This window comes from Sceloporus undulatus, chromosome 3, assembly GCF_019175285.1.
Source record: "Sceloporus undulatus isolate JIND9_A2432 ecotype Alabama chromosome 3, SceUnd_v1.1, whole genome shotgun sequence".
NCBI lineage: Eukaryota > Metazoa > Chordata > Lepidosauria > Squamata > Phrynosomatidae > Sceloporus > Sceloporus undulatus.
This window is the reverse complement of record NC_056524.1, coordinates 258,144-285,361: the sequence shown is the minus strand read 5'-3', so window position 1 is coordinate 285,361 and position 27,218 is coordinate 258,144. Positions and strand designations below refer to the sequence as shown.

The window sequence follows — 27,218 nt, the reverse complement described above, 5'->3', positions numbered from 1 at the left end:
CCATAGTTCTGGTTAACACCAGCCCTGCCCCGTTTCTGCTTGACTGAAGCAGGGGTTGCATGTTTTGCAGCCCCCAAAGCCCTCCAGAGACCCTCACCCCACACTCAAAATTCAGCTAGAAAACACAGCTACAAAACACAGAAAATACCAAGACTCCTCCACTCTAAAAAACAGGTTGGTTTGGATCTCTTTGGTCTCCACGACTCCCAAAGCTGTCAAAAATTGGCTCCCAGACCCAGAATTGTGACATCCAGACAGTTATGGCAGAAAGAAATGTGCAGTCCCCATCCTTACTGCCACTGCCCACCCCTATACTGAAGGCTTTTCCCAGCAAACAGCATGGTGTTGGGGTTGGAGCGCTAGACCACAACTCTGGGAGACCAGGGTTCAATTCCCCACTGGGTGACCTTGGGCAAGTCACATTCTCTCAGCCTCAGAGGAAGGCATGGGCAAATGCTCTCTGAACAAATTACGTGGCGAAAATGCCATAGTAAGGTTGCCTTAGGGTTGCCATCAGTTGCAAACAAACTGAAGGCACATATCATCATCATCATCATCATCAACAACAACAACAACAACAGGTTTCTGTCTTCCAGTAAAGCATATAAGACTCCACTTGCAAACTTCACCCAGCCTTTCTGTGGAAAGCCCCAAAGCCTCCTGGACCCCGTGGCCACCAAGAAGGGCTCCAAGCTTTCTCAAGCACCTGCCCATACACTGCTGGGGGACCCTACTGGGGAAGGGGCTTCCCGCTCTGAGCCTCCCCAGGCCCCCTGGCTGGCCTTCCGAGAGCTCAGTGTGTCGGCACAGAGGTCCAGTCTGAATCTCAAGGACAAGTTGAGCGGTGACTGGCCACCCACCCTGTAGAGAATGACCACAGCACAGGTCTTGGGTGCTGGGGGGGCTAGGGTCAGATAGCTGAGAAGACTCCTCCGTCTCCTTGTTTGTTTCCCTACTTAAACTACTTGCCTCTCACCTCTCAAACCATCAGGGTCCCTGGGACAGTTTGCAATTGCCAAAATATTTCAAAGATTAAACATAAAACTTAAAAGCATTTAAAAACAAAGCTAAAGAAGTTCTCTTTACAAACATTTCTCAAACTACAGACAGTTAAAAAACAAAACCCAGCAAGATACAAACACCTGGAGTCTTAACCCCTAACTGGAAGGACCCAAAGTCAAGAAGAAAGCCCATTCCTAACTGACCCCCATTAACTCTCCAGGGAGAGATGCCACTGGAGACCCAGGCCCATAGGCTCACCCGCCTGGCTTCGGTTGGGAGCAAAGGTTTGGGCAAAGGAACAGAGGGAAGGAGGGCCTAAATGCCCTAAACTGGTGCCAGATCCCATTGGAAGATGAGCAGGGTCATCCCAGGGTAGTAGCTGGAGGGGAGACCGCCAAGGAATCCCAGCTGCTGTAAGACTGTAGTTCAGAGGAAAGAACTGGCAGAACCCAGTGCTGAGGAATCCTGGCCTAAGAAATTGCAATAAATCAACAAGTAATGTGAAGGCACCTATGCGCACGCGCACGCAGAGAAGGCACCGGATCCTGTCTGGTCTATTAAGCTAAGCAGGGCCAGCCTTGGTTAGTCCTTGAATGGGAGACTTCCAACAAATACCAGGTGCCAGAGGCTCTATTCCAAAGGAAGAAATTGCCTAAGAAAACCCTATGGATGCCATGGGGTCACCAGAAGTCAACAAGCAACTTGAAAGTGCGCACACACATAGAATAAGATGCCAAGGCATTTAATGATAGGATGGGAAAAATGCAAGCCTGGGATCCATGTGGCCCCCAAAGCTATTTTTTAATGTATATATAATTGCAGTCCTTAACTGCTCTAGAGACCCTGGACAGCCTTTCTTCTGGCAAATGACTTTCCCAAAGGAATGTCATACGAAATGAAACTCTGAAATTTCCCAGGAAAACCCCATGATAGGTTTACTCTAGGGTTGCCCTAAGTCAGAAACAACTTGAAGGCACACAACAACAGTGCATGAGGGACCCCTTGGTTTCCAGAGCCAAGAGGAGGAAGAGTCGGCTTCAGCGGCGCAAGCAACAGATTCACCTCCTCCTCCTTTTGAGGCTCCATTGCTATGAACCAAATGCTCCCACGTCCGGCTATTGTGGGCAAAGCTGGTACCAGCTCTTCCTTCTCACAATGGATTTTTTTAAAAAAGCGGGCTTTGGCTGCCCCATATCGCCCTTCTGACTAGAAGCAAAGATAACTAAACTGAGGCTCCTCAAAAGAACAATACCTTTACTGCAGAAAATGCGTCATGCAAGCTTCCAAAGCTCTGCTGGCTTCTTCATCAGGCAAAGATGTTAAAAATCATGCAGCAGAAGAAAAGTGACAATGGTAGGATCACAGGACTACATTCTGTCTCAGATGTTGGTCGGTTAAGATGGTCTGGAGGGGTCTCAAAGCAGGGACAGGTGGTACCCCTTCTTGGCCATGTGGGGACCAGGAACATAGGCCCATAAAAGACAGTTGAAATGAAGGATTCAACTCCATCAGTAACTTCCCTTGAGATCCAGGCTGCCCATGTCTTGTGCAAAGCTGACTGTCCCTTTCTTGGGCAGAGAACATTGACTTTCTCAAAAAAGTCTCTGTACTGTTAACATCTGAGAAAGCGTTTAGCTGCTGGAAGGTCAAACTTGCCAGCGGTAGTCCAAATGAAAGAGTTTTGCCATTATTTGGAGGTAGAAAACCTCAAAGAGTTAGTCTCAGTCCATTAGCTCTCTCTTGTTAAAGTTTCCCCTGTTGGGGCAAAATCTGATATCTTCAAATCCAGGAAGCATATTCAGGAGTAGCCATGTTGGCCAAGAAGCAAAATGCAACACAATACAGCAGAAAGTGCCAACAAAAACCAGGAACAAAGGGCAATTTACCTTTCTGTTGCTAATGGAACTTTTATTTCAACAGTATTTTATTGCCCTTCTATGGCCAAAGAGAAGAGCTGGACTGAGATCCCTCCAGACCATCTTAGATGACAACAGAAGTAACATCTGAGACAAAACATAGGCCTCTGACTTTAACATTGTCCCTTTTTTTCTCCTGCATGATTTTTAAGATCTTTGCACAATAAAGATGTAAGTGGAGCTTCAAAAGCATGATGTATTTTCTGCATTTTGATTGGCCCATTAAAGGAACTGCCCTTCTGTGGATTTTGTTGTATTTTGTTGACTGGCCAACATGGCTTCCCCAGAATTTACAAACTGAGAATGTCAGACTTTGCACATATCATAAAATGATGCAACTGACTGGAAAAGGCAATAATGTTCAGTAAAGTGGGAGGCAATAGGAAAAGGAGGAGACACCGACAGGGCTGTGGATGACCATGGAGGTCTCTCATTCACATCGTCTCCGTATGTTGAAGCCAACTTGATTTTACATAAGAACAACAACAACAAATATTGCCCCATATGGAGCAGGACTTTCAGCCCCCAAATACAGGGCATCCCACACAAAGCAGGATGCCTGGGGACCCGAACAGGTGCAAGAGGGAGTCGCTTTCTGTAATCACAATGGTAGAATTTAGATATAATAATAATAATAATAATAATAATAAGTTTTATTTATAGACCGCTATTCCAAATAGATCATAGTGGTGTACAAGAAAGTCAGTATAAAATACATTATAAAAATACAATAAACAATATACAATACATACTTAAAACTAATAAAACATTACAAAATACAGATTAAAACCACTAAAAACAATACCAGCCAGCTGAAATACTTGAAGTTATTACACATTATAGGGGAAAGATCGCATTAACATGGGACCTTGGGGAAGGCTTGACAAAATAAAAAGGTCTTCAATCTCTTTTTGAAGAGATCTAGGGAGGTGGCGGCATGGAGTTCCTCGGGAAGGTGTTCCAGATCCCAGGTGCCGAGATGGAAAAAGCTCTCTGTGAGGTTGCTATATATCTGGAAGAAGGGATCCTCAACAAATTCTTCCCAGATGACCTGAGTGTGCGGGGCGGATTATATGAGGAGAGGCGGTCCTCCAAGTACCCTGGGCCCAAGCCATTTAGGGCTTTATAGGTTATAACCAACACCTTGTATTGTGCCTGGAAGCGAACAGGCAGCCAATGAAGATCATACAGAACCGGTGTTATATGGTCAGCCCTGGAACATCCAGAGACCAACCTGACTGCCATATTCTGTACTAACTCAAGCTTCCGGGTTTGGTACAAGTGTTGCCCCATGTAGAGCGCATTACAGAAATCCAACCAAGAGGTTACCAGGGCATGTACCACTGTTTCAAGGTCTCCCCGGCCTAGGTAGGGTCGCAGCTGGCGTATCAGCCGAAGCTGATAACAGGTGCTCCTGACCGTCGCATCCACCTGAGAAGTCAGTTGGAGCGATGAGTCCAAAAGCACCCCCAAACTGCGAACTGTAGAATCAGTACGCAGAGAGATCTTGAAGCACTGTTTGACAGTGGAACGTACTCCTTCCTTAGAGGTCTTTAAACAGAGGCTGGATGGCCATCTGTCAGGGATACTTTGATTGAGAGTTCCTGCATAGAATCATAGAATCGTAGAGTTGGAAGAGACCACTAGGGCTATCCAGTCCAACCCCCTGCCATGCATGGCAGAAAGGGGTTGGTTTGGTTGGCCCTTCTTGGGGTCTCCCCCAACTCTATGATTCTATGACCTTTGAGACTAACTGAAAGAAAGAAATTGGCAGCATGAGCTTTCCTAGACCTTCAGATGCATTTGGTGGAGTGGAAGCCAGGCACAGACATATATATGCCACTGGTATGTGAGGATGTCAATTCAAACTACAAATCCTTTGTGTATGGAAACAAAGTCCAATTTTAAGGATGGTCAGTGCACAAAGGCATAGGAAACTGGTCATCACAAGTGTTAAGGTATGCACTGAAAAACAGGTTTAAAGCCCCACCTTTTGGCTCCCCAACGTCTGCAGCACTTCCCTTACCTCCATCCAGAAGCAACTTGACGGTAGGGAAGTCATCGGCAAGGACAGCATAATGCAAAGCTGTGCAGCCCTTGAAACTGGCTCGGTTGTTCAGGCGGTTGTTGAAGTCATCCTCTCGAGTGACAAGAACTGTGGAAGGAGAAGAGGGCAATGGGGAAAAAGAAAGTCAGCTATCTTGACCATCCAGAAATGGAGCAGAAGGCTCAGCACAGTTCGTACACTGAAGGCCCAGCAAGGGCTACAGTAATAGGAGGGCAGCAAAAGCATCAAAGATCATGGCTTGAAATGCCACTAGGATTGGGAAATGGGGGATCCTTTTTTTTACTGTAGTTAAATTTTATTTTTGCAATACACAAAGTGATATCATTCCAAATAATCATAAAACATAATGTTCAATTTTAGTGTTTTGTTCATTGCCTCTCCGCCTGCCAGGCCACCTGCAGAACAGGTTAAGAACAAGTAAAGACCAAGTTCCTACACAAGGCTTGGCGTGTGTAAAGCACCCTCCTGCAGTTGCACAGTCCTTGTCCCAAACCACCCTTCTGCTGGGAACTGGCACAGAATGACCAATGGTGAGGGACCGCTTTCAGCTCCCTTGCTAAATGGAGAATAACAGCCCCCAGGGGCTCTTCCTGCTGTTCAAGGGAATCAAAGAGGACACCAAAGACACTGAGGAAGAGTGCAGCTGCAGGGCTGGGATCCTGTGGGGTGCTCTCCACTAGAGGAGACCCACCAAACCCACTCCTGAACGGTGAGTCCGCAGAAAGGTAAATCTGGTTGGTTTACGGCTCCACTGCTGTCAGGACTATCAAGTACCATAGCTTCACTCATGGAACTCTTCTTATGCAACTTCACACATTCATTGCAAAATGGCCCAAAAAGTACACTTACTGGTGGAAGGGGATTTACACAGGTATGTGACAAATTCTCACCTAAACCCTTCTTTTCAAAGACACCAAAATAGTTAAAAACAACAACAATGCATATACAATCCAGCCTTTCCTCAAAAGCAACCTGGGGTTCCATAAGTAAGGATTGTCTGACAGTGGAGCACACTCCCTCAATGGAGTTTGGTGGAGTCTCCCTCCTTGAAAGTCTTTAAACAAGAGGCTGGATGGCCATCTGTCGAGTATACTTTGACTGAAAGTTTCTGCATGGCAGAAGGGGGTAAGACTGGATGGCCCTTGGGGTCTCTTCCATCTCTATGATTCTATGATCAAAGGCCACGAGAAACAACACTGTCCAGGCTGTCTGTTGGAAGCACCAAAAAGGTTCGGAGCCACCCTGACTTCCACAGCCAGTACACCCACCTGCTGCCTCCAAGGATGCCCACAAGACGGGCAGAAAGGCAAGAGGCTACCCTGGCTTTCAGAGGCAAGCTGGTCACTCAACATGGCAGCTGTGATGCCGACCCCCACAAACCAAACACTCTTCCTCCGTAGACCTGCATAATAACCCATTTCAAGCCATCTAATCCAGCGGCTCTCAAGTGCTGGTCCTCAACATGTTACGTACTTCATCTCCCAGAAGCCCCAGCCAGTATGGCCAATGGCAATTCTGAGAAATGAAGTCCCATGTACCTGGAGAGCCCAAGGCTAAAGAGCACCAATCTAGTTTAATTTAATTTGGTTTTGTAGTACACCGCCTTAAATCCGTTAACAAATGCCCTCCAGGTTCTAATCCAGGCTTTGTCCAAGGTGAAGACATCCTGAAAAGGAACGCTTACTTTTCCTAGTTCTCTACTCTGTGCAACCAAAGGCAGGGAACACAGGAGAAGGGCAAAGAAAAAGAAGTGAGCGATATATCCGACCAGCCCCATATCCACTGACTGTTTATCCACAGATTCAAGCGTCCACAGTTTGAAAATATTTTAAATATGTATAAATTCCCAAAAGCACATTTTGCCATTTTATATAAGGGACACCTTCTTATTGTCCATTGTAAGGGACTTAGCATCCATGGATTTTGATATCCGTGTGTGTGTGTGTGTGTGTGTGTGTGTTGGAACCAAATCCCAGGGGATACTAAAGGCACACTCTGTGTGTGTGTGTGTGTATGCATGCATATATGAAAAAAGTCATTCTTTTTAAGTGGCAGAGCCATGCTGTTTTAGGTTCACACGCTCTCAATGTAGGGAGTAGAGTTAAAAGGTTATGATGCCGGAGAGTCCAGCCCCAGCATGGTCTGGCACCTGGTCGCCAAAGATCTCAGATGGGGTCTTTCCATGTAAAGCTGTAAGGCAGACTGGGCACCATTAGGCCAGGACCCAACCCTCTCTGGGTGCTCTTTGAACAGGAAGATGGGCTGAAGACTAACCATGAATCCTCCCCAGGGCTCCTGGATGCCTCCTCTGCCATCAGACCTCCAAATCTCTCATGGATGAGTTTCCAACCCTTTCCAAGGAATTCAAGAGGTCCTCCATTCTCAGAATGGGACTGGAGTGGATGCTGCTGACTCCCATGCCAGTTAGGATCATAGAATCATAAGAGTTGGAAGAGACCGTATGGACCCTGATTCAGTCCAACCCCATTCTGCCATGCAGGAAATCCAATCAAAGCATCCCCAGCAGGTGGCCATCTAGCCTCTGCTTAAAGACCTCCAAGGAAGGAGACTCCACAACACTCTGGGGGAGTTTGTTTCCCTGTCAAACTGCCCTTACTGTCAGGAAGTTCTTCCTAATGTCGAGGTGGAATCTCTTTTCCTGGAGCTTGCATCCATTGTTCCAGATCCTGTTCTCTGGAGCAGCAGAAAACAAGCTTGCTCCTTCCTCAATGTCACATCCTTTCACATATTTAAACAGGGCTATGATGTCACCTCTTAACCTTCTCTTCTCCAGGCTAAACATCCCCAGCTCCCTAAGTCGTTCCTCATAGGGCATGGTTTCCAGACCCTTCACCATTTTTGTCGCCCTCCTTTGGTCGCAATCCTTTCTGAATTGTGGTGCCCAGAACTGGACACAATATTCCAGGTGGGGCCTGACCAAAGCAGAATACAGTGGCACTATTACTTCTCTTGATCTAGACACTATACTTTTATTGATGCAGCCTAGAATCGCATTGGCCTTTTTAGCTGCCGCATCACACTGTTGGCTCGTGTTCAACTTGTGGTCTACTTGGACTCCTAGATCCCTTTCACATGTACTTTCATTCAGAAATGTGTCTCCCATCCTATATCTGTGCATTTCATTTTTCTGCCCTAAGTGCAGTACCTTACATTTCTCTGTCTTGAATTTCATTTTGTTAGCTTTGGCCCAGCTTTCTAGTCTATTCAGGTCATTTTGAATCTTGATCCTGTCCTCTGGGGTATTAGCTATTCCCCCTAATTTGGTGTCATCTGCAAATTTGATAAGTATGCTCCCAATTCTGTCATCCAGGTCACTGATAAAGATGTTGAATAGCACTGGGCCCAGGACAGAGCCCTGTGGGACCCCACTGGTCACTTCTCTCCAGGATGAAAAGGAGCCATTGTTGAGCACCCTTTGGGTTCGGTCGGTCAACCAATTACAGATCCATTTAACAGTTCCTTTGTCTAGCCCACATTTTACAGAAACGATAGTCATAATAAAGTTCTTCAAAACCAACCCTGGCTCCTCTGTGCGTCGTCACTTTAAACCCTGCACCAAGGTGTCCTGGTTTGCTCTTATGAAGCCAGCCAAACTCCCAGCATCTTAAGCAGGGAAAGGGAGCCAAGCTCAGCAAGGCATCTGTAGAAAAGCCCTGGTCCCAGGACAGAGCCCCACTGGACACCCCACTGGTCACTTCCCTCCAGGATGAAAAGGAGCCATTGTTGATCACCCTTTGGGTTCGCCGGTAAAACCAATTAACAATCCAACATAACAGTTGCCTTGTCTAGCCCACATTTTACAAGCTTGTTTGCAAGAATGTCATGGGAAACCTTGTCAAAGGCCTTCCTGAAATCAAGATCTACTATATCCACAGCATTCCCTTCATCTACCAAGCTGGTCATTTTATCAAAGAAAGAGATGGTGAACCTGCTCCAGGTTTCAGAAAGCCGTAAAAAGGAGCTCTCCAAAATTCAGCGCCTTGGGCAAGGTTTCAATTAAACCTTGGAGTTCAGTGCCTTGGGCAAGGCCTGGATTAAACTGTAGATTTTGGCACCATGGACAAGGACTGGTTTAAACCCTCAAATTCAGCACGTTGAACAGAGCCTGTATTAAACCCCAGAGTTTAGTGCCTTCGACAAAGCCTGGATTAAACCCTGGAGTTTGGCCCCTTGGACAAAGACTGGATTAAACCCTGGAGAGCATTCCCTGCCAAGGGGAGTGGGGAGCAACACACAGGGACCATCCACAAATGACACAGCTGGGCTCCTGCAGAAGATGCACAGACAGTTAACACGGTTTGGGAACCGCTTTGTGCATTTCCCTTTCCTCCTCTGCTGCTGCTAGAAACGGAGCCTGCCTGGAAACAGCGGATGCATTTCCTTCCTGCGGCTGCCACCAGATTCCAAAAAGGAGAGCAAAGCGGCAAAGTTACAAAGAGGAGCCAAATCTCATATTGTAATGAATAGCCGGTTCCCTCTCTGTGCCAGCTGATTGACCGCCAATGAAGGCGGGCAGAAGCAGCCATCAGGATGACAGGCCCTCCCTCCCTTTCCGGTCTAGGAGGGCGTTTTTGGCCGGAGGAGGAGGCTGCCGGTGTCCAGGCGGGCAATGTATATTGATTCCCTGCGTCCCTCCTTTGCCAATCCAGGGAGGGGCCGGATAATCAAGTGGCTGGTGTCAGGGAAGATGAATCTGAGATACTAGGGAGCAGCGCAGTAAAAAGATTAAAGTGTTATTATTGTTGGGGAGCTCTTCCCCCCATGGTCCGCCATGACAGCTCCCCCGTCATCTGTAAAAAATGTCTCCACAAGAGATAATCATCGGAAACTCAATAAAGCGTCAAGGGGAGCCTCCTTCGCCATCCATCACCCAGGAGCCTGGAAATTTTCAGCCTCCGTCTCCCTCCCTGCCATCCATATAAATGTCTCTAATATATTTTGCGCAGGCCTGGCTGCCTGGTGCCGGCCGCGGTCCCCCCCCCCTCCGCCCACCCGATTCGGATGTTTTTATGAAAAAATATTTATATACAAAATATGCAAATCGTTAAAAAAATAACCCTGTAAAACAAAGACAGTTTTTCTCTTTCGTACACGCAATCCTTCTCTTTTCTTTTCTCCTTGCTTCTCAAACGGAGAAACTGGATTTATTCTTTTTAATAAAACATGTCAACCCAAAAATGAAATAATAATAATAATAATAATAATAATAATAATGCAACTTCAGCGGTTATTTTTCTTCATTCTAGCTATCCCCTTCCTCATCCCAAAAGTGGTTGAGAGGCCAAAGAAGGCAGCCCCCTCCCCCAAAACCCCAAATCCTTTTTAGTTGTTTTGCTGTTGTTCTTGTTGTGTCCCTTCAAGTCGTCTCTGCCTTATGGCTTCCCGAAGGCAAACCTGCCACAGGGTTTTCTTGGCAAGATTTCCACAGAGGGGCTTGCCACCATTTGCTTTCTTCTGAGGCTGAGAGAGTGTGGCTTGCCCAAAGTCACACAAGGGGTTTCCAGGGCTGAACTCCAGTCTCCCAGACTCCTAGCCCAGCACTCAAATGACTATGCCACACTGGCTCAGTTGGTTTATATCTGACTTACTGTAAATAGAAGTTGAGTAAGATGCATTAGGCAGAGGCGGTCCCTTGGTAAACAAGCCATGCTTTTGCCTGTTTGGATTTAGTCGACTGAGAGGCGTATCTCCCAGGAGGGTGTGTGTGTGCGCGCGCGTGCGTACGTGACACGACAACAGGGGCTGTCCCCTCCCCTTTTATATCTCATCACTGCACCGTGGCCTTTAACCTTCACTGGCCTTTCCTAAATAAACAGCAAGCTTTCCAAGAACTGGCATTTGAGGGAGGAGAGAAAAATGCACCTTGCAATAACTCCATCGATCTGTTGCAACACAGAGAACTTACATTCTTTGGAAAGTAATTAAAACACTGGTAAATCCAAAAATATAGCAGCCAAAGCTGCATCTGCACTGCAGATATAAGTCCAGGTTGGCACCACTTTAAGCTGCCATATCTCAATGCTATGGAATTCTGGGATTTATAGTCTATTGTGGCACCATAGCTTTCTGGCACAGACGGCAAAATGTGTCACAAAACTACAGCTCCCAGAAATCCACAGCACTGAGCCACAGCAGTTAAAGTGGTGTCAAACTGGATTACTTCTGCAGTGCAGTTGCAGCCTGGGGTTCTCTTAGAGCAATCTCTTTCTTTTAAAAGAAGTATTTAAATAACTGTGCCAGTCTCCGTTTGCTAAGAGCTGATCAGGCTTGCTCTGTGGCTGCCAAAGGGGGAGAAGCATCAGGGAAGTCTTCCCGTGATAAAGGCCAGAGTTCAAGAGGGGTTTTAAACACAAGGCAGGGGCCATTCCTGGTGTGAAGTGTGGCTTCCGGCAAAAGCAAACACAGGGCTCCAGGGACCAGGGCAAGGAAACTGGCACCGAGAGAGGGATGGTGCTTGGTTACCTTCGAGGGAATGGAGGCCCTTCTCTTTGGCGGTTTCATAGACGCTGGTGAACTCGTCTCCCAAGTTGGGGTCAGCTCCGGCCGCAAGGAGGAGCGTCACTGCCCTGTTGAGAAAAGAATAATGAAGAATTAACAGCTGAGTCAGTCACAGGAGGTCCTGAAGGAGAATTTGGAAAGGGCAAGGGGAAGAAAGAGCATTACTGCTTTAGCATGACAATTTAATCGATTTTTATGGAAGCGGATGTATAATCGAGATCAAGTCAGGCACTCAGAACGGATGCAGCTGATGCCTTTGTTTCAACTGTGCAAATGCTGTCCTGGCCACTGCAGGAATCTGGATTCAGGGATGAATCTAGGGCTTCAGGGTGGCATGCAATAAAATAAATGCAAACAGTTCAGCTGTCAACCACAGGAGCAAGGAAAATTAATACATATTAAACCACCAAACAAGTTAAGAAAGAAAACTTAAGTTTGAAATCAGTTGGTCTCAGTGTTACTGCTGCTTTTAACAAATGAGAACATTTGTAATTCTACAATAGTATTTAGTTAAGTATATTTAAAATTACCTTGCAGCAGCCCTGTATCCAGCCTTAATGCTGTCAAGGAATGGTTTCTGATACTGACTGTTTATACGTATTTCTGAACAAGTGTCTTACTCTACTTCACCAACACTTCCTAAAACCAGATCGGCCCAGTGAGAGACTCTGCTGTGGCGTATGCCCCGCCATTGCAACATGCAGCTTTTGAGGATAGTAGGCACCCAAACAGGGGTGCAAAATGGCAGGCCATCACCTCCAGGAAGGCTTGCCAGCCTGACATTTGAGCCATCTCAGATATCGATTGCCCCTTTCCAATCTGCAGGTAACAAAACATGTTCCAACTTTCAAGCCAATTAGCCTTTCCAAAGGTGAACGAGAAGCAAAACAGCCATTAAAAGCTCATTTTTTAATTTATTTGATGCATTTGTATCCTGTGACTTACAAAAGGATCACAACAAAGCAATTAATACAATTTTGGTATACAGCCAGAAAGCTTTACAAACGGAGAGTGTGTCTGTGGATGCTTTAGACAAATGACAAGAAAGCAAGTGTGCTTCCGCCTCCAATTTACCTCCGTAGAAGAAAGGGAAAACAATGTAAAAGGTAAGGAGAGTAACCTGGCCCTTTTGCACCTCAGTTTCTTCACCTGTCAAGTGGGCCCATGCTCTTTATTGCTGCCTAAGAGAACAAAGAACATCCACCAAAGAAATGCGTGACAACATCTGTTATACTAAACCAACCTGAACTAAAACAACTGTCCAGTGTCAACAAATCCATGATCGGTTTTCGATCATTCGGGTTTAAAAAATATTCATACTGAAACCATAAATCTGGACTTCAGTGCCATCACTATGGGAATGACAGGCAACTCTCCCTCTATAGTGTTTTGTTTTTTGTGGGTTTTTCATGCTATCTGGCCATGTTCTAGAAGAGTTCTAGAAGAGTTCTAGAAGAACATGGCCACATAGCCCGAAAAACCCACCCAAAAATATGGATGCTGGCCATGAAAGCCTTCGACTTCACAACTCTCCCTCTGTTTTTTCATTGACCAAAGAGGATGCGGAACGCCTGGACTAGCCTTTAGATGCCATCTTGGCACAAACAGTAGTTAGCAAACTGATGCTTATGCTGCATCCACACTACAGAATTAAAGTGGTTTACACACTTTAACTGCCATGGCTCAGTGCTTGGAATCCTGGGAACTGTAGTCTGTTGCAGCACCAGAATTATCTGACAGGGAAAGGTAAGTGTCTGTTAGAGAAAAAGGATCTTTGGGATGGGTGATGTCTCGTTCTGCCGGTGGTTCTGAACTGGTACCAACTGGAACAGATGCAGTCTTCTCAGCTACTCAGGATCAAAGTAACTTCCACACAGAGTTTCACTCAAATGAGGGTTTATTAACTTTGTTGCTATTTACACTTTACAGCAGGCTACTATACATCTATACTCTTTCAGAGTCCATGCTAGAAGCTTGAATGTGACATCAGTCTTTGTTCTCTCACAAGATCAACCTTCCCACCAAGTGGACACACCTCTTTCCCATGAAGTCACCATGCTACACAAAAGCATAACAATAACACATTTGTTGATATTATGTCTCAGCACATGTCCTTGAAGACTTGCTCTTCCAGGCCTAGACTTTCTGGCCTGCAACAGGAACCATTTTAAACCTTAGTTAACCATTGACACATCTGAACATTTTCAATACAATTTAGAAATATATTTTAACAGTGTCTCCCAAAACTAGTTCCCAGAATTCCACAGCCATGGCAGGTAAAGTGGTGTCAACTTGGATTATTTCTGCAATGCTGATGCAGCCTTAATGAGACAAGATGGAAGTCAACAAGAATTGGGGCAGTTGCAGTCCCCCAAAGTGCAAAAACAGGAGCTTGAAGGTCCTTGTGGACTCACTAGTTGTGATGATTCCTTGGGAGTAAAGCCCTGTGCGTGGCTATTACTCTCAGGGAGATCCCTTTCAAGAACTATATTTTCCGCTGCCACCACTCAGTGAATTACCAATAAACTATAAATTATTAATTATTATATTTATAATAGCTCACAGCTATCCCTTCCCCACACACACTGAGACTTGTGAGGAATAGAGAGAGAGATCTAGTTTCAATAGCCGAGTCTAGGCACGTGTATAGGAGTATAGAGATAGCAGATGCTTTTTAAGAAAGAAGTTTATTTTAAAAAGGGATAGAATAGGATAGAAAGAATTTATAACACTCTTGCAAAGCCTCTTTGCCTTGCAGGTCAAAGAACATAGTTACAGAATTCATTCCAGACAAGCCATTGTTGAAAATAACAAAAGGCCTAAACGCACTAGCTAACACATTCCTAACTACTCACAACAGATGAGATTTGTAGTCCTTTGGAGTTCCTGGATGCAGGGAGGGCCCCCTGGCCTCTCGACCTGCATTCCCTTGAGTCTGTGTCTCCCAGACTCAAAGAGACAGCATCTGGTTTCCCCCTCAGGAGAGGTTCAAGGGAGAGACAAAAGACCGCATGGCTGCAGAAGTCCTTTTAAAGATTTTCCATAGAAAGTTCTTGAATCTCGCGGTCCTACTCTCTGATTGGTCAGTTAGACCTTACATCAGCTATGATGTCACAGCTCATTAGCATGTGATGTCATCTCTCATTAGCATGCACCTCCTCCCAGATTAACCCTTTGTGTTCAGGAGAAGTTCCCAGATGGCTGGAGACCCAGCCATCACACTAGTAAATACACAAACAAACTGATTGTGACCAAGAAATTTCCAAAGACAATAGCTACTTGGTTGTTATGTACTTCAAGTGAAGTCTGGCCCTCTCCTAAAGTTTCTGTGGCAAGATTTCTTCAGAGTAAATATAGCAATAGCAATAGCAACTTCATTTATATACCGCTTCATACCGCCTAAACAGTCTCTAAGCCATTTACAACTGTAAGCTAACTGCTCCCAACAAGCTGGGGACTCATTTTAGCCACCGACGGAGGAAGGATGCAAGTCGAGCTTGAGCCCTGGCTCAATAAGCCCTTGCCCTACTCTGGGTCTGCAAGAATGGGACTTGCTCACAGCAAAGTGGGGCTGTGCCCCTTGCTCTCTCGGGCCCAGTACAGATGGGCCTTTTAGCACGTAATGAATATGCGCTCCGAGCGTCGCTTACAGATGCCCGGCAACCCTAGCACGTATTCCGTACGTCAAAATAGTGGTGCCCTGTACACATGGGCACCGCCGTGTTGACGCGACAGACGCTTAGCCATTGGCGCACTGCAGCGTCACAATGGCGCCACATAAAGAACCCACTTTTTGTGGGTTCTTTTTGCTGCCTGAGGGAGCAGCGAGGTTTGTCTGCTGCGGCTCCCTCATGCAGCAAAACAAGGCGCCAGCAGACCGCCCTTTTTGGGCGGTCTGTACCCTGCCTCAGTTTCCTAATCCAGGGCTCAAACCAGTCCTCCCCGCTGGCACCCGACGCCAAATAGCTCCAGAGGGAAAGCGTTTCTTTGGGCATAAGCCTTTCACCTTTCAAACTGGGCCAGAGCCCTTCATGTCCTCAGGGTGCCAAACTCTTTTCTATAGACTAATTGGGAAAAGGATGTACATTTGAGACTATGGTTAGTAGCCTGGCTTGAGTTTGTTGGTCCAATTATTCAAACGAAGCCTGTGGTCCTACTTGCCTAGTCTGGCAAGTGACTAGGAAAGCCTAAGGCCCCATTTTACAGGTCACAAAATCACATACACGAACCAAACATGGCTACTTGAGAACATCACCAGCGCCCCAAAACCTGTGTGAGCCCCATCTATGGCCATAGCACAACATGGGGTTAAAGAAAGGAAAGGTGTGCTTCTCTCTTATGTCTTTCTTTAATACTCTCTCAAGGTTCCCCTCTCTGGAATCTGGGCACAGTTGGGGAGTATGTGGGGGCGAGGGGTTTGGCACACGGATAGACACCCCCAACGAAGCCCATGCGGTCATTCCCATCATGGCCCTCACTAAACGCATTATTAAGCAGGCAGCCAGCCGCCTGTGTGAGTTTCCATAAGCGAGTGTGACTGGGCCGGTGCTCAAGTGCCTCCTTGTGCAGGCAGGGCTTTAATTTGCTGATCAGCTCTTAATTGCATTAACAGCCAGGCCTCCTCCTCATCGGTGCGCATATCAATCTGCGTTGACCCCAGAGGGCAGCCTTTAACTAAAGTTCACCAGGCAGTTAAATCAATGGCAGTAAGTGCTTTCTGCTCTCCGTGGCCGGGGGATGCTATTCGAAGGGGAAGGGGTTTGCACGGAGGCACTAGTGACTGGGAGCTAACTGGGCTGGACTGGGAATGCACAGGAAGCAGCTCCCAAGCCTGAAGGGAGAGGCCAGCGGCTGGAGCTGGGAAACCAAGGCAGAGGCCCAGACCGCAGGGAACTCATAGAAACGGAACAAGACCAAGGTCCTGTCCCAGGAGATGTGGAACGAGGCGGCCGCAGGGCCAGTCACTGCATCCAACTCCTTTAATCCGCAGCAGCATCTTTGCTTTCCAAACAGGGCTGGGGTTCAAGGCAGATTCTGCTATTTTATTTGTCTCTGGTAAAGAGTAAAGTGAAAAGCACTAGGGAAGAAAAGAAAATCCCATTACAGACCGTTTGATCCCATCAAGCAAGTCCCAAGTATGCAAGACCTGAGCGGGGCAGTGGAAAACCCCCAGGGACTCTTGGCCATCTCTCATTCAGAGGGTCTGAATTTGATGGGGAAGAAAAGCAACACCAGCACAACAGCCATTACAGAAGAGTAAGTTTATGCAAGATACAGTGGGTCCTCCATATTTGCTGAGGTTCCCCCTGGGAATGTGGGAAAACGCAAATAAAAAACCCACTTTTTGTCCACAAGAACACTTTTCTGGGAATCTCTAGGTCCTCCAAATGCAACTTTATGGTCAACATCAGCCGGAAATTGATCACAGAATTGCACTGGAGGACCTACAAATCCTTAGGACTCTCTGTGATTTTATGGTCAACTTCCAGCAGAATGACGCTGGAGAACCTACAGATTCCTGGAGAGCCTATATAAATTAAAACCATATATAATCCAATCCGCAAAAGTCAAAGCTGCAAATGTAGAGGACCGACTGTACCTGATAAATCAATGGTGACCTGAACATTTACTTGTGTGGGGCAAAGAAACCACAGGAAAGGGATAAAATTTCAAAGAAAGATTGAAAATTAATACAGATCACATACAGTATCATTTTTGTTGTTAACTGCCCTCGCATCGATCTGGACCCATGGCGACCCTATGGATGAGACATCTCCAAGACACCCGGTCCTCTACTGCTCTGCTCAGGTCCTGCAAACTCATATTCATGGTCTCTTTATTAGAGTCCACCCATCTGGTCTGTGGCCTTCCTTTCTCCCTCCTTCCTTCCACCTTTCCCAGCATTATGGTCTTTCCCAAGGAGTCCTTCCTTCTCATGTTGTGTTCAAAGTCTTGCCATCTTGGCTTCTTCCAGGGAGGTTTCTGGCTTGATCTGCTCTAGGGCCCCTTGGTTTGTCCTTTTGGATGTTGTCCATGGGATCCTCAGCCCTCTTCTCCAGCCCCACATCATCTCAAATACATTGATTCTCTTCCTAGCCACTTTCCTCACTGTCCAGCTCTCACATCCATCCATGGTAATAAAAGGGATTCTAACTTTTGTGCTCAGTTGTATGTCTTTGCATTTTAGGATCTTTTCTAGTTCTTTCATAGCTGCTCTTCCCATTCTTAACCTTCTTCTGATTTCCTGGCTGCAATCCCTGTTCCTATCAATGTTTGATTCCAGCTATGGGGATTCTTTGACTATTTCTATTTCTTCATAGGTTGAACTTGTGAAGGTCTTCGGTGGTCATTATTTTGGCTTTCTCTATGTTCAACAGTAAGCCTGCCTTTGCAGTTTCTTCTTTGATCTTCCTTAGTAGTTGTTCCAGATCTTTGAGGTTTTCTGCTAGGATTATGGTGCCATCTGCGTATCTCAGATTGTTGATATTCCTTCCTCCTCTTTTCACCCTTCCCTCTTCCATGTCCAAGCCTGCTTTCCTTATAATAGTGATCCTTACAGGATCACTACAGGCCAACATTGACAGTGATCACAAAGACAATGGGTCCTCCTTGCACTCCATTGTTTTTAGAAATCTGCAGCCAGTCTTCTGGGAAAGTAGAAACCTCCACTGTAAGAGTTTTAGTACAACGGCTTAGGTCCAGTCCCTATATGAGCTGGCCTGAATTTTGAGATCCTTGGGGGAATGCTGTTCTCCCAGTCCCAGCACCATCACAGCTGAGGATGTGGGAAGAGGACTTTTTGGCAGATGCTCCCTTGGCTGTGGAACTCCTTCCCACTGGACACTAGCTTGGTCCTCGCTCTGCTCCCTTTTCACTGGTAGTCAAAGGCATTTTCCCTCAGGCTGGCCTTTAGAATTCTAGAGTTGGAAGAGACCCTAAAAAGGGCCCTGATCCAGTCCAACCCCCGTCTGCCATGTAGGAACTCACAATCAAAGCAACCCAGCTGGATGGCCATCCAGTCTCTGTTTAAAGACCTCCAAGAAGGAAGACTCCACCAGACTACATTGAGGGAGTGTGTTCCACTGTCTAACAGCTCTTACTGTAAGTAACTGCCTCCTACTGTTGAGCTGGAATCTCTTTTCCCGTAGTTTGGATCCATTGCTCCACTGTCTCCTATTGTCTGGAGCTGCAGAAAACAAGCTTGCTCCCTACTCAAAGTAACATCCCTTCAAATATTTAAACCGTGATATCATGTCCCCTCTTAACCTTCTCTTCTCCAGGCTAAACTTCCCAGCTCCCTAAGTCCTTCCTCATAGGGCTTCATGGTTTCCAGGCCCTTCACCATTTTAGTCACTCTTCTTTGGACATGCTCTAGTCTCTCAACATCCTTTTGGAATTGTTTTGCCCAGAACTGAACAAAGTATTCCAGGTGAGGCCTGACCAAAGCAGCATAGCGTGGCACTATAACTTCCCTTGATCTAGATACTATACCTCTACTGATGCTACCTAGTATTGTATTGGCCTTTTTGGCTGCCGCATCACACTGTTGACTCATGTTCAACTTGTGGTCTACTAGGACTCCTAGATCCCTTTCACTTGTTAAGCCAGGTGTCCCCCATCCTAAATCTATGCATTTAATTTTTTCTGCCTAAGTGCAGTACCTTACATTTCTCCGTGCTGAAATTCATGTTGTTAGCTTTGGCGCCACAGAAGCGCTGGGTGTTGCAGAAACTATTTCAATTGGGCTGCCATATTTTTGTTTTGATTATTATGTGTTAAATAATAAAACTGTTCTGAATTAGATTTTGTATTAGGATACTCATTTAATATTTTGTCTTCAGTTCTGTACTATCAACTGTTTTAGCTGTACTTAACCAACCCTCTAAGCTGCCTTGGGTCCCCTGTTTGGAAAGAGATGAGAGATAAGTGAAATAAATCAAACAGTTATTAAGCAGGGCCCAAATGGCTTGTTTTCAAAAGACCCTCCCAAGCAATGAGTCCTGGGGGGGGGGGGGAGAGGGTGGAGCAACTCAGCGCCTGGCCGTCTGCTGCAAACACAGGAGGAGCAACAGAGAGAATAGCGCAGCATCCTGGAGTATCCGGGGCTCAAAATGCAGTTGCCAAGGGGTCACTTGCCCAGCCTCTGGCCCTGCCTTCCTGGGGCAGTTGCTGACCCTATGTAACTGCTGGAAAACAGCAGTTACAAACAGAAGGAAGAACTGGGATTGTCCAACGAAACCAGAACCAGGCAATGAATCAGATGTGAAAGACAGACTGTCTCTCAAACTAATTTGTGGAATAAAACTTTTTAAAGAAGTTCAGTCTGTCTTTCACATTGGCTTCATCGGAATGGCCAGAAGCCTGTCCCCTTCGATCCCATACGATACAATTGTGCCACATGGGTCAGCAGACAGAGCGGGTCTGGAGAGAAGCTGAGGAGGATGAAACAGGACAGTGGGACAGAGAGCTGAAGGGCTTTGGAAGGGTTGTTGTGTCTGTGTGTCTGATGGAACACATCAGACCTGAAAGAGTCCATATGCAAGGCAGCCACTCAGTTACAAAGAATATACCCTAGCAGCAGTTAGAAGAATTTGCGCTTTGACTTCTGCTCAGCCAAGAAGATGGATGAGCCTTAGGGAAGCCAAGCCCTCAGCCCCAGGAAGGAAGGAAGGAAGGAAGGAAGGAAGATGGAGCATTGCTGTGAACATACTGACAGGGATGAGATGTGAAAGATTATCCTGTCTATGGCGAATGCAATTGCTTTAACAAGAACTTTTGGCAAGTGTTTACTTGGGTCTTTGTATGTGTTTTTAACTGTTTTAATGTCCATAGGCTGCCTTGATGGATGGGGAAAAATAAGGCATAAATGAATAAGAAACAACAGAGATAAATAAGGACCCACAGGAATGCCCAAAGGCTTCTCCTTTCCAAATGAGAGCCAATTACAAAAAATAAGGTGTGTCTTGCACCCAAAACCACCAGGCAGGAGGCCTAGCAGATGACCAGCAAACTGGTGGGAGTCCCTTTTTCGAGAGAGGTTTCTCAGAGCAAGCTGAAGGGAAAGCAAACAGGCACAGCTCCAGGCCTCGGGGTACAGCTGGGCTGCTCCGAAAAGTAGAAAAGAGAAGGTGGGTTAAAGGAAACAATTGCAGTCCAAGGGACACAATGGCATTGAGTGACCAAAGAAGAGGATTAGCCCCTGGCTGCTGGAGTGAAAAGCCCTCTCACCGACTCTATCAGCGACTCAGGACGGTCAGAGAGCCCGAGCCCATCGACTCAATAACCTTTCTTAAAAGACAAAGAAATTAGAAGGTGATTAGATTAAGCAGCCACTCCTCCTGAACATTTTGTTTTGGCTCTTTGCCGAGAAGCCACATGGGGTTCCACCTGGCAGGGTTAGCGCAAGGCAGGGCCTTTTTAGCCACCAAGGGCAGATAAAGGGATGCTGGAGGGAATGTAACACACCAGCCCCCTTTCTCCTCCTCCTCTGAGTCTTTACACTTCCTAAACCTTGTTCTGGTCCACCGGTCACTTGGAATGGTCAACAACCGTCACACTTTGTGGCTGGCCATTGTCCCCTGGCAAAGGTCGGGGCTGCTAAACCTGCAGCTCTGCAGTGGGACAAACAAGGAGCCCATTTTGCTGCTCGGATGGACATCAAAGTTAAACAAACAGGGCCCAGGCCTCCGGCTCTCGGTCCATCTTAAGGAGTTCCCCGAGGGGGGGCAGGGTCACGACTTTCGGCTTGTCATGTCACACATCAAAGTTTGCACCACACACGAACTCGGCACACGGATTCTGCATCATGTCGCCCGAGAGCGGATATTCAGCCTTTGTGTGCCAGTTTAATCCTGTGTTTTCTCAAATAATTAAGCCCTTTTTTTTGCTTATGAACTTGTGACTAAGTAAAGCGCTCCGAGAGGTTGTAACATCAAAGACCGTTCCAACTGGCAGTCCCACGTTTCCCAAAATTGGATTTCTCCCTCTCCTTCTTTCGCTTTGTCTTTAAATAAAAACTAATTCAATTTAGTTGTAGACTGAATGCATTGAAGAGCTGCCTTTAAAGGTTACACGACAACACAGCATTGTCCTGGGAACCTCAGGGATGTGAGGGCAAGGCCACTTGGAGTGTTTCTGATCCACAAAGCACCCCACAAAAATAATCAGGACACAATGACACAAGGGCCAGTCTGCTCTGCCAGGCCGACCTTGCGGTGATGCTAAGGAGACCTGGAGGGTGGACATCCGGCAAACTGTGTCCAAACTGTGGGTCTCAGTTTTAGCTGCCCCACTTCCTAGGTCCAAAGCAAGTAAAGATCATTTCAAATCCCAAAAGGATGGGTAACATGCCATGTGAATGGCATGGCAAGCATGCTTCCTAGTAGGGGTCTCGACTTGGGGGAAAGGGTAGGCCACAATTTGGGACAGGGCTATGGCTCGATGCTTGGAGCACCTACCTTGCTCCCGGTTTGATTCCTGCCACCTCCAAGATGCACTGGGAAAGAGGCTCCTCCCTGAAACCCTGGAGCTCCATGGTCAGCCCAGGCCCAGCATACTGGGCATGACTGGCCAGTGGCCTCACGGATTGGCACCCGGTTATATTGGCACAGGAAGAGCTAAGTCAACTATCCATCACCAAGCCATTTGCTGCTTACATATTAACTAACATGTCCTAATGGGTCTTCTGTTATTAACTGGTTTAAATTCAAGATTTTAAGCTGTTTTAATTGGTTTTAAATTGTCTTGTTTTATGGTTTGACAGGATTTTAGTATTAAAATTATTATATAGTTTTGAACTTTTCTAAAATGAATTCATTGCTCATCACTCTGAAATCCTCAGATACAGACCAGGGTAAAATAAACAAACAAATAAACAAAGATTTTAGCCTCTCAGCTCGAGCAGCAAAACGGGACACATTCATTCTGCTGAGGTGGTTTGCTACACGGGAGCAACCACCCATCTCAAGGAAGCTAACTAGGAAGCAATTTCCCAGTAGATAATGTCTTGTGGCCGTCTACAGTAGACAAATCCTACCTACAGTGTAGGTACTGTAGGTCCTGCCCTTCCTTGTAGTCCTTTGTGGGTCTTTTTTCTGTACTCTGTGGGGCAAAGAAGATGGGGCAGAAGACGCAGCCACAGGCAGTTTCCACTCCAATCATTGCAGGACTATGGCAACCAGACACCGTGGTCCTGAGGGCAGCTGCTGCGGTGGTCTTGAACAGGCTACGAAAAGGAGTGGTAAGAAACTGCTCCTTTTGCAGCTTGGTTTAGGGCACATTAGGTGGCCCCGGGGCAGCCTCCATGCAATCTGGGTCATGTGCATGCCTCACCCCTGGATCAGCCCAATGGCGGCTCTTCTGGGCCATCTGTTTGAGGCCTGTGTATATCGCATGTGGGTGATCCTTCAGTTCACCTGCACACAGACTGGCATCCTCCACAACCATTGCAACATCCTCCCTCCCACAGACATTCTGTGCCACGCAAATGCAGAAGGCAGATTGAAGAAGAGACTGACTGTGTCATCACAGCCAGATATAAATGACTGCATCATTTGCTGAGATCTCCGGAGGACTGAAGCAGAGGCTGAAACCATTTTGCACCTGGCTATGGGGCCATAGCCAAATGCTTCTCTGATCCCCCATTGCTTTCTCCAAGCATGGAAAGGCTGTGGGAAGGACTGCAGTGGCTCTATAGTGGGTCTGGGGGTTGGTGAAGGGACAGCTATAACACAGTTTGACACTGGGAACTATTATGCTATGCTAGACTATGCAGGATTGTGGCCATGGTCTGATGGCAGCCTCTTCTGTACGCCCCGTTTCCAAGGATCTGCAAAGTTAAAGCTTCAGACGTGGCTGACCGCTTGGATGCTTCAGGAACAGCTTCTTTCTCTGCCTTGGTTTCCTGTATATGTTCAGCCTTTGGGCTGGCTGACAAGCAAAATGCCATCTTGTCCCCATCCATCATGGTCCCTCAAATCTGTTTCCTATGGCCAAGAATGGAACGTTGGAGATACGTCCCTTTCCATCAGAGAAGGTCCGAGCATCCTAACTATGGGTGGCTCCACCCACTTCGGTTCCTGATAGGCAGAGAAGAAAGACAAAAGAACAGGGACCTGGCCCCGCCCCCATGGGTGGAGCCGCCCAAGAACCCTCAGTCGATGACTAGCCAAAGCAGCAACAACTGAAAGGGAAAAGAGAGCGAGCCCACCCACGCCAGTAGGCAACAAATACAGGATGGGGAGGATGCTCGGACCTTCTCTGATGGAAAGGGACGTATCTCAGGGAAGTCCAACGTTCCATTTCCCATCAGAGAAGGGGGCCGAGCATCCTAACTATGGGATTTATAAAAGCCACCAAATGTCAGGGAGGGCAGCTGGCATGGAGGGCGAGATAGGGACAATTGTTTGTAACACCCTCCGGCCGAAGGCCGCCTGTGATGACTGGAAAAGTACCAATTTGTAATGTCTGACAAAAGTGGATGGTGACTCTGTAAATCTCGGCCAGAGGGGCATTAGTGGCCAGGGCTGCCGACGCTGCCGCACTCCTAGTTGAGTGGGCAGTGATGCCCTGAGGTGGATTAAGATTGAGAGTTTTGTAACATGTGACAATGCACTGCTTAATCCACCTTGCCAGCGTGGATGAGGACACCTTTCTTTTCCTTTTGAATTTGATTGAAAGGATATGAAGAGGGCTTCTGACTTTCTGAAGACCAAGGTCCTCTTGAGGTAAATCTTGATGGCCCTCCGGACATCTAAGGTGTGCCAGATCTTTTCTAAGTCCTTGGAGGGACGTGGGCAGAAGGAAGGCAAAATGATGTCTTGGGAAGAATGGAACACCGAGTTCACCTTGGGAAGAAAGGTTGGGTCTGGTCTGAGAAGCACTGAGTCAGGTCTGATTATGCATAATTCTTTTGGAACCGAGAGGGCGCCTAGCTCGGAGACGCGGCGAGCCGATGTGAGTGCCGTGAGGATCAGCGTCTTCCAGGTGAGAAATCTGAGGGGAGCCTCCCTCAATGGTTCAAAGGGATGGATGGTTAGTGCCTTGAGGACCTTGTGGAGGTCCCAGGAAGGAAAACGATGTTTAGTCGGTGGTGACCTGTTAGCCACTCCTTTGAGCAGTCTGCAAATGTGGGGATGGTGGGAGATCTTGGCCGCCTCATCGTGCGGGAGGATAGATGTTATGGCCGTCACTTGTCTCTTGACCGTGTTGGGACGAAGGCCCTGATCTATACTATCCTGGAAGAACTGGAGTATTGTGGAAACTGACACCTGAATAAAATCTTTCTTTTTTCTTTTACACCATCTCTTGAAGGCCTAGAATGTGTATTTGTGGACCATGAGCATTAACTGACGGCTGAAAGCCAGGATGGATTCGACCACCACCGGTGAATATCCATATCTGCTTAACATGTGACGCTCAATTTCTAGGCATGGAGCTGAAGCCAGGCTGGGTTGGGATGATGGCTCTGGCCCTGGAACAGCAGGTCTGGCCGGATGGGCAGAGGTAAACTCCGAGTTGAGAGGTTGAGGATCTCAGAGAACCAGGGATGTCTGGGCCATGCCGGGGCTACCAGAATTACCTCTGATCTGGTTGACCGTACCTTGGACAGGAACTTGGAGAGGAGGGGGACTGGAGGAAAGGCGTAAAGAAGGCCCTTCGGCCACCGACAATTGAGGGCATCTATGTCATTTGCTCCCTCCATCTGGAACCTGGAGAAGAATCTCGGAGTCTTGGCATTGATCGGGGAAGCAAACAGGTCTAGTATCAGGAGTCCCAGTTGTGTCGTTATGGTGAGGAACTCCTCTGGGTGAAGGCTCCATTCCGCTTGGTCTATGTCTGTTCGACTTAGCCAGTCGGCCTTTGAGTTTAACTTTCCTTGAAGATGTTCGACGTCTAGAGACATCGGGTTGGTGTGGCCCATGTCAGGAGCAGTTGAGACTCTTGTATTAGAAACCTGGACCTCGTTCCGCCCTGTCGATTGACGTGGGCCTTTGTTGTAATGTTGTCTGTCCTTATCAGGACAGCCTTGTGTGAGATCAGATGACGAAAAGCCTGTAGTGCCAGGTGGATTGCTCGTAGCACCAACCAATTGATGCTGTGGGATCGTTCCATCGAATTCCACCTGACCTGAACTATGTGAGTCCCGCAGTGAGCCCCCCCATCCCTGGAGACGGGCACCTGTGGTGATTTGAATCTTCGGGGGCTTCCAGATGGGCCTCCCCTTCAGGATTGAACTGGAGGTCCACCAGTGGAGTGACTGATGCACTTCGCTGTCGAGTGGTATTTTCTTGGGCTTTTGGAGAGCTATGGCCTTGTGGTAAGAGGAGCCATTGTAGGGGTCTGGCATGGAACCCCGCCCAGGGCAGGCACTCGATGGTTGCAATCATGAGGCCCTGCAGGTGAACCAGGAGCTGAAGGTTGGGATGTGGCAGGGCTAAGACCTTGTGGATGGCCTGTCGAATGGATCTGATCTGGTCCGGTGGGAGGCATACTGTAACCGCTCGAGTGTCTATCAGGGCTCCCAGATGGTGAATACTTTGATTCAGGAGCAAGGTGATCTTTTGTAAGTTGATCAGAAAACCATGGGCCTCTAATGATTTGAGGGCCGTGAGGGTGTCTTCAATTAACTGTTGTCTGGAGGGGGCCCGGATCAGCAGGTCATCCAGATAAGGGTAGACGTGGAGACGTAGTGACCTTAGGTGGGCAATTAGAGCTATCATGATCTTGGTGCAGACTCTGGGGGCCGATGCCAGGCCAAAGGGAAGTGACCTGTATTGAAAATGGAGCTTGCCATATTTGAATCGGAGAAAATGCCGTGAGGACAGATGGATAAGAATGTGAAAGTCTCCGGGCTGGAGGCTGTCTAAAATGGACTTGAAGGTCTCCATTCTGAACTTATTTTTGAGGATAAAACGGTTGACAGTCCTCAGGGTGAGGATGGCTCTCCAAGTTCCGTTCTTCTTGGGCACCAAGAAAAAGGTTGAATAGCATCCTTTTCCTCTATGACCTGTGGGAACGGGTTCGATGGCCCGGATAGACAGTAGACGTTAGATGGCTTCCAGCAAGAGGTGGTGTTTTGCAGGGTCACTTGACTTGGGGGATGGTATGAACATCGCGAGGAAGTTGATGGAATTCTATCTTGTAGCCTCATCGAACTGTGTCCAGGACCCACCTGTCAGTGGTGGACTTTTTCCAAGCTTGGCTGAATCCCTGAAGCCTCCCTCCTACTGGAGGGGCCCCATCATTGTTGTTGGTTTTTCTGGGCAGGTTTCTGTCCTCCGCCAAGGACTGGCTTTGTTTGGAGAATTTGGAGTCTCCCCAACGAGATTTGTTAGACCTGGACTTCCTAGCTCGAAAGGAGTTAGAATTGGAATTGGAATTGGAGGAAGGGAAAGGTTGGGAGGCGCGAAAGGAGGAACGGTTTCTGAACTGCCTCTTATCGTCCCTCTTTTTTTGCTGAAGGTAAGGTCTTCTTTTTGTCTTTGCCTTCAACTAACACTGGCTCTAGAGACTCACCAAACAATTTAGTGCCTAGGTAGGGTGTAAAGGCCAAATTTTGTTTCGACTTGAAATCTAGATTCCAATTTTTTAGCCATAGTTGGCGTCTGACTGCGACAATCGCAGCTTGGGCCCTTGTGCACTGATGGACTGTGTCTAGAGCGCCGTCTGCCGCAAGGGCAGATGCCTTGGTAATCTTGTTGAAGGTCTGTCTG

General features: G+C 47.2%; 1 protein-coding gene across 1 annotated transcript in view; it reads right to left on the bottom strand.

The window, feature by feature from the left end:
- CLPB (caseinolytic mitochondrial matrix peptidase chaperone subunit B) overlaps positions 1-22,117 on the bottom strand; it is an 83,926-nt gene extending 61,809 nt beyond the window's left edge. The window contains exons 1-3 of the mRNA XM_042459832.1: positions 21,963-22,117; positions 11,470-11,573; positions 4,945-5,073 (exon numbers count right to left, since the gene is read on the bottom strand). Coding sequence (XP_042315766.1) covers positions 4,945-5,073; positions 11,470-11,573; positions 21,963-22,039 — 310 coding nt within the window. The 5' untranslated portion in view covers positions 22,040-22,117. The remainder of the gene's footprint in view (positions 1-4,944; positions 5,074-11,469; positions 11,574-21,962) is intronic.
- Between the last annotated feature and the right edge of the window lie 5,101 nt (positions 22,118-27,218).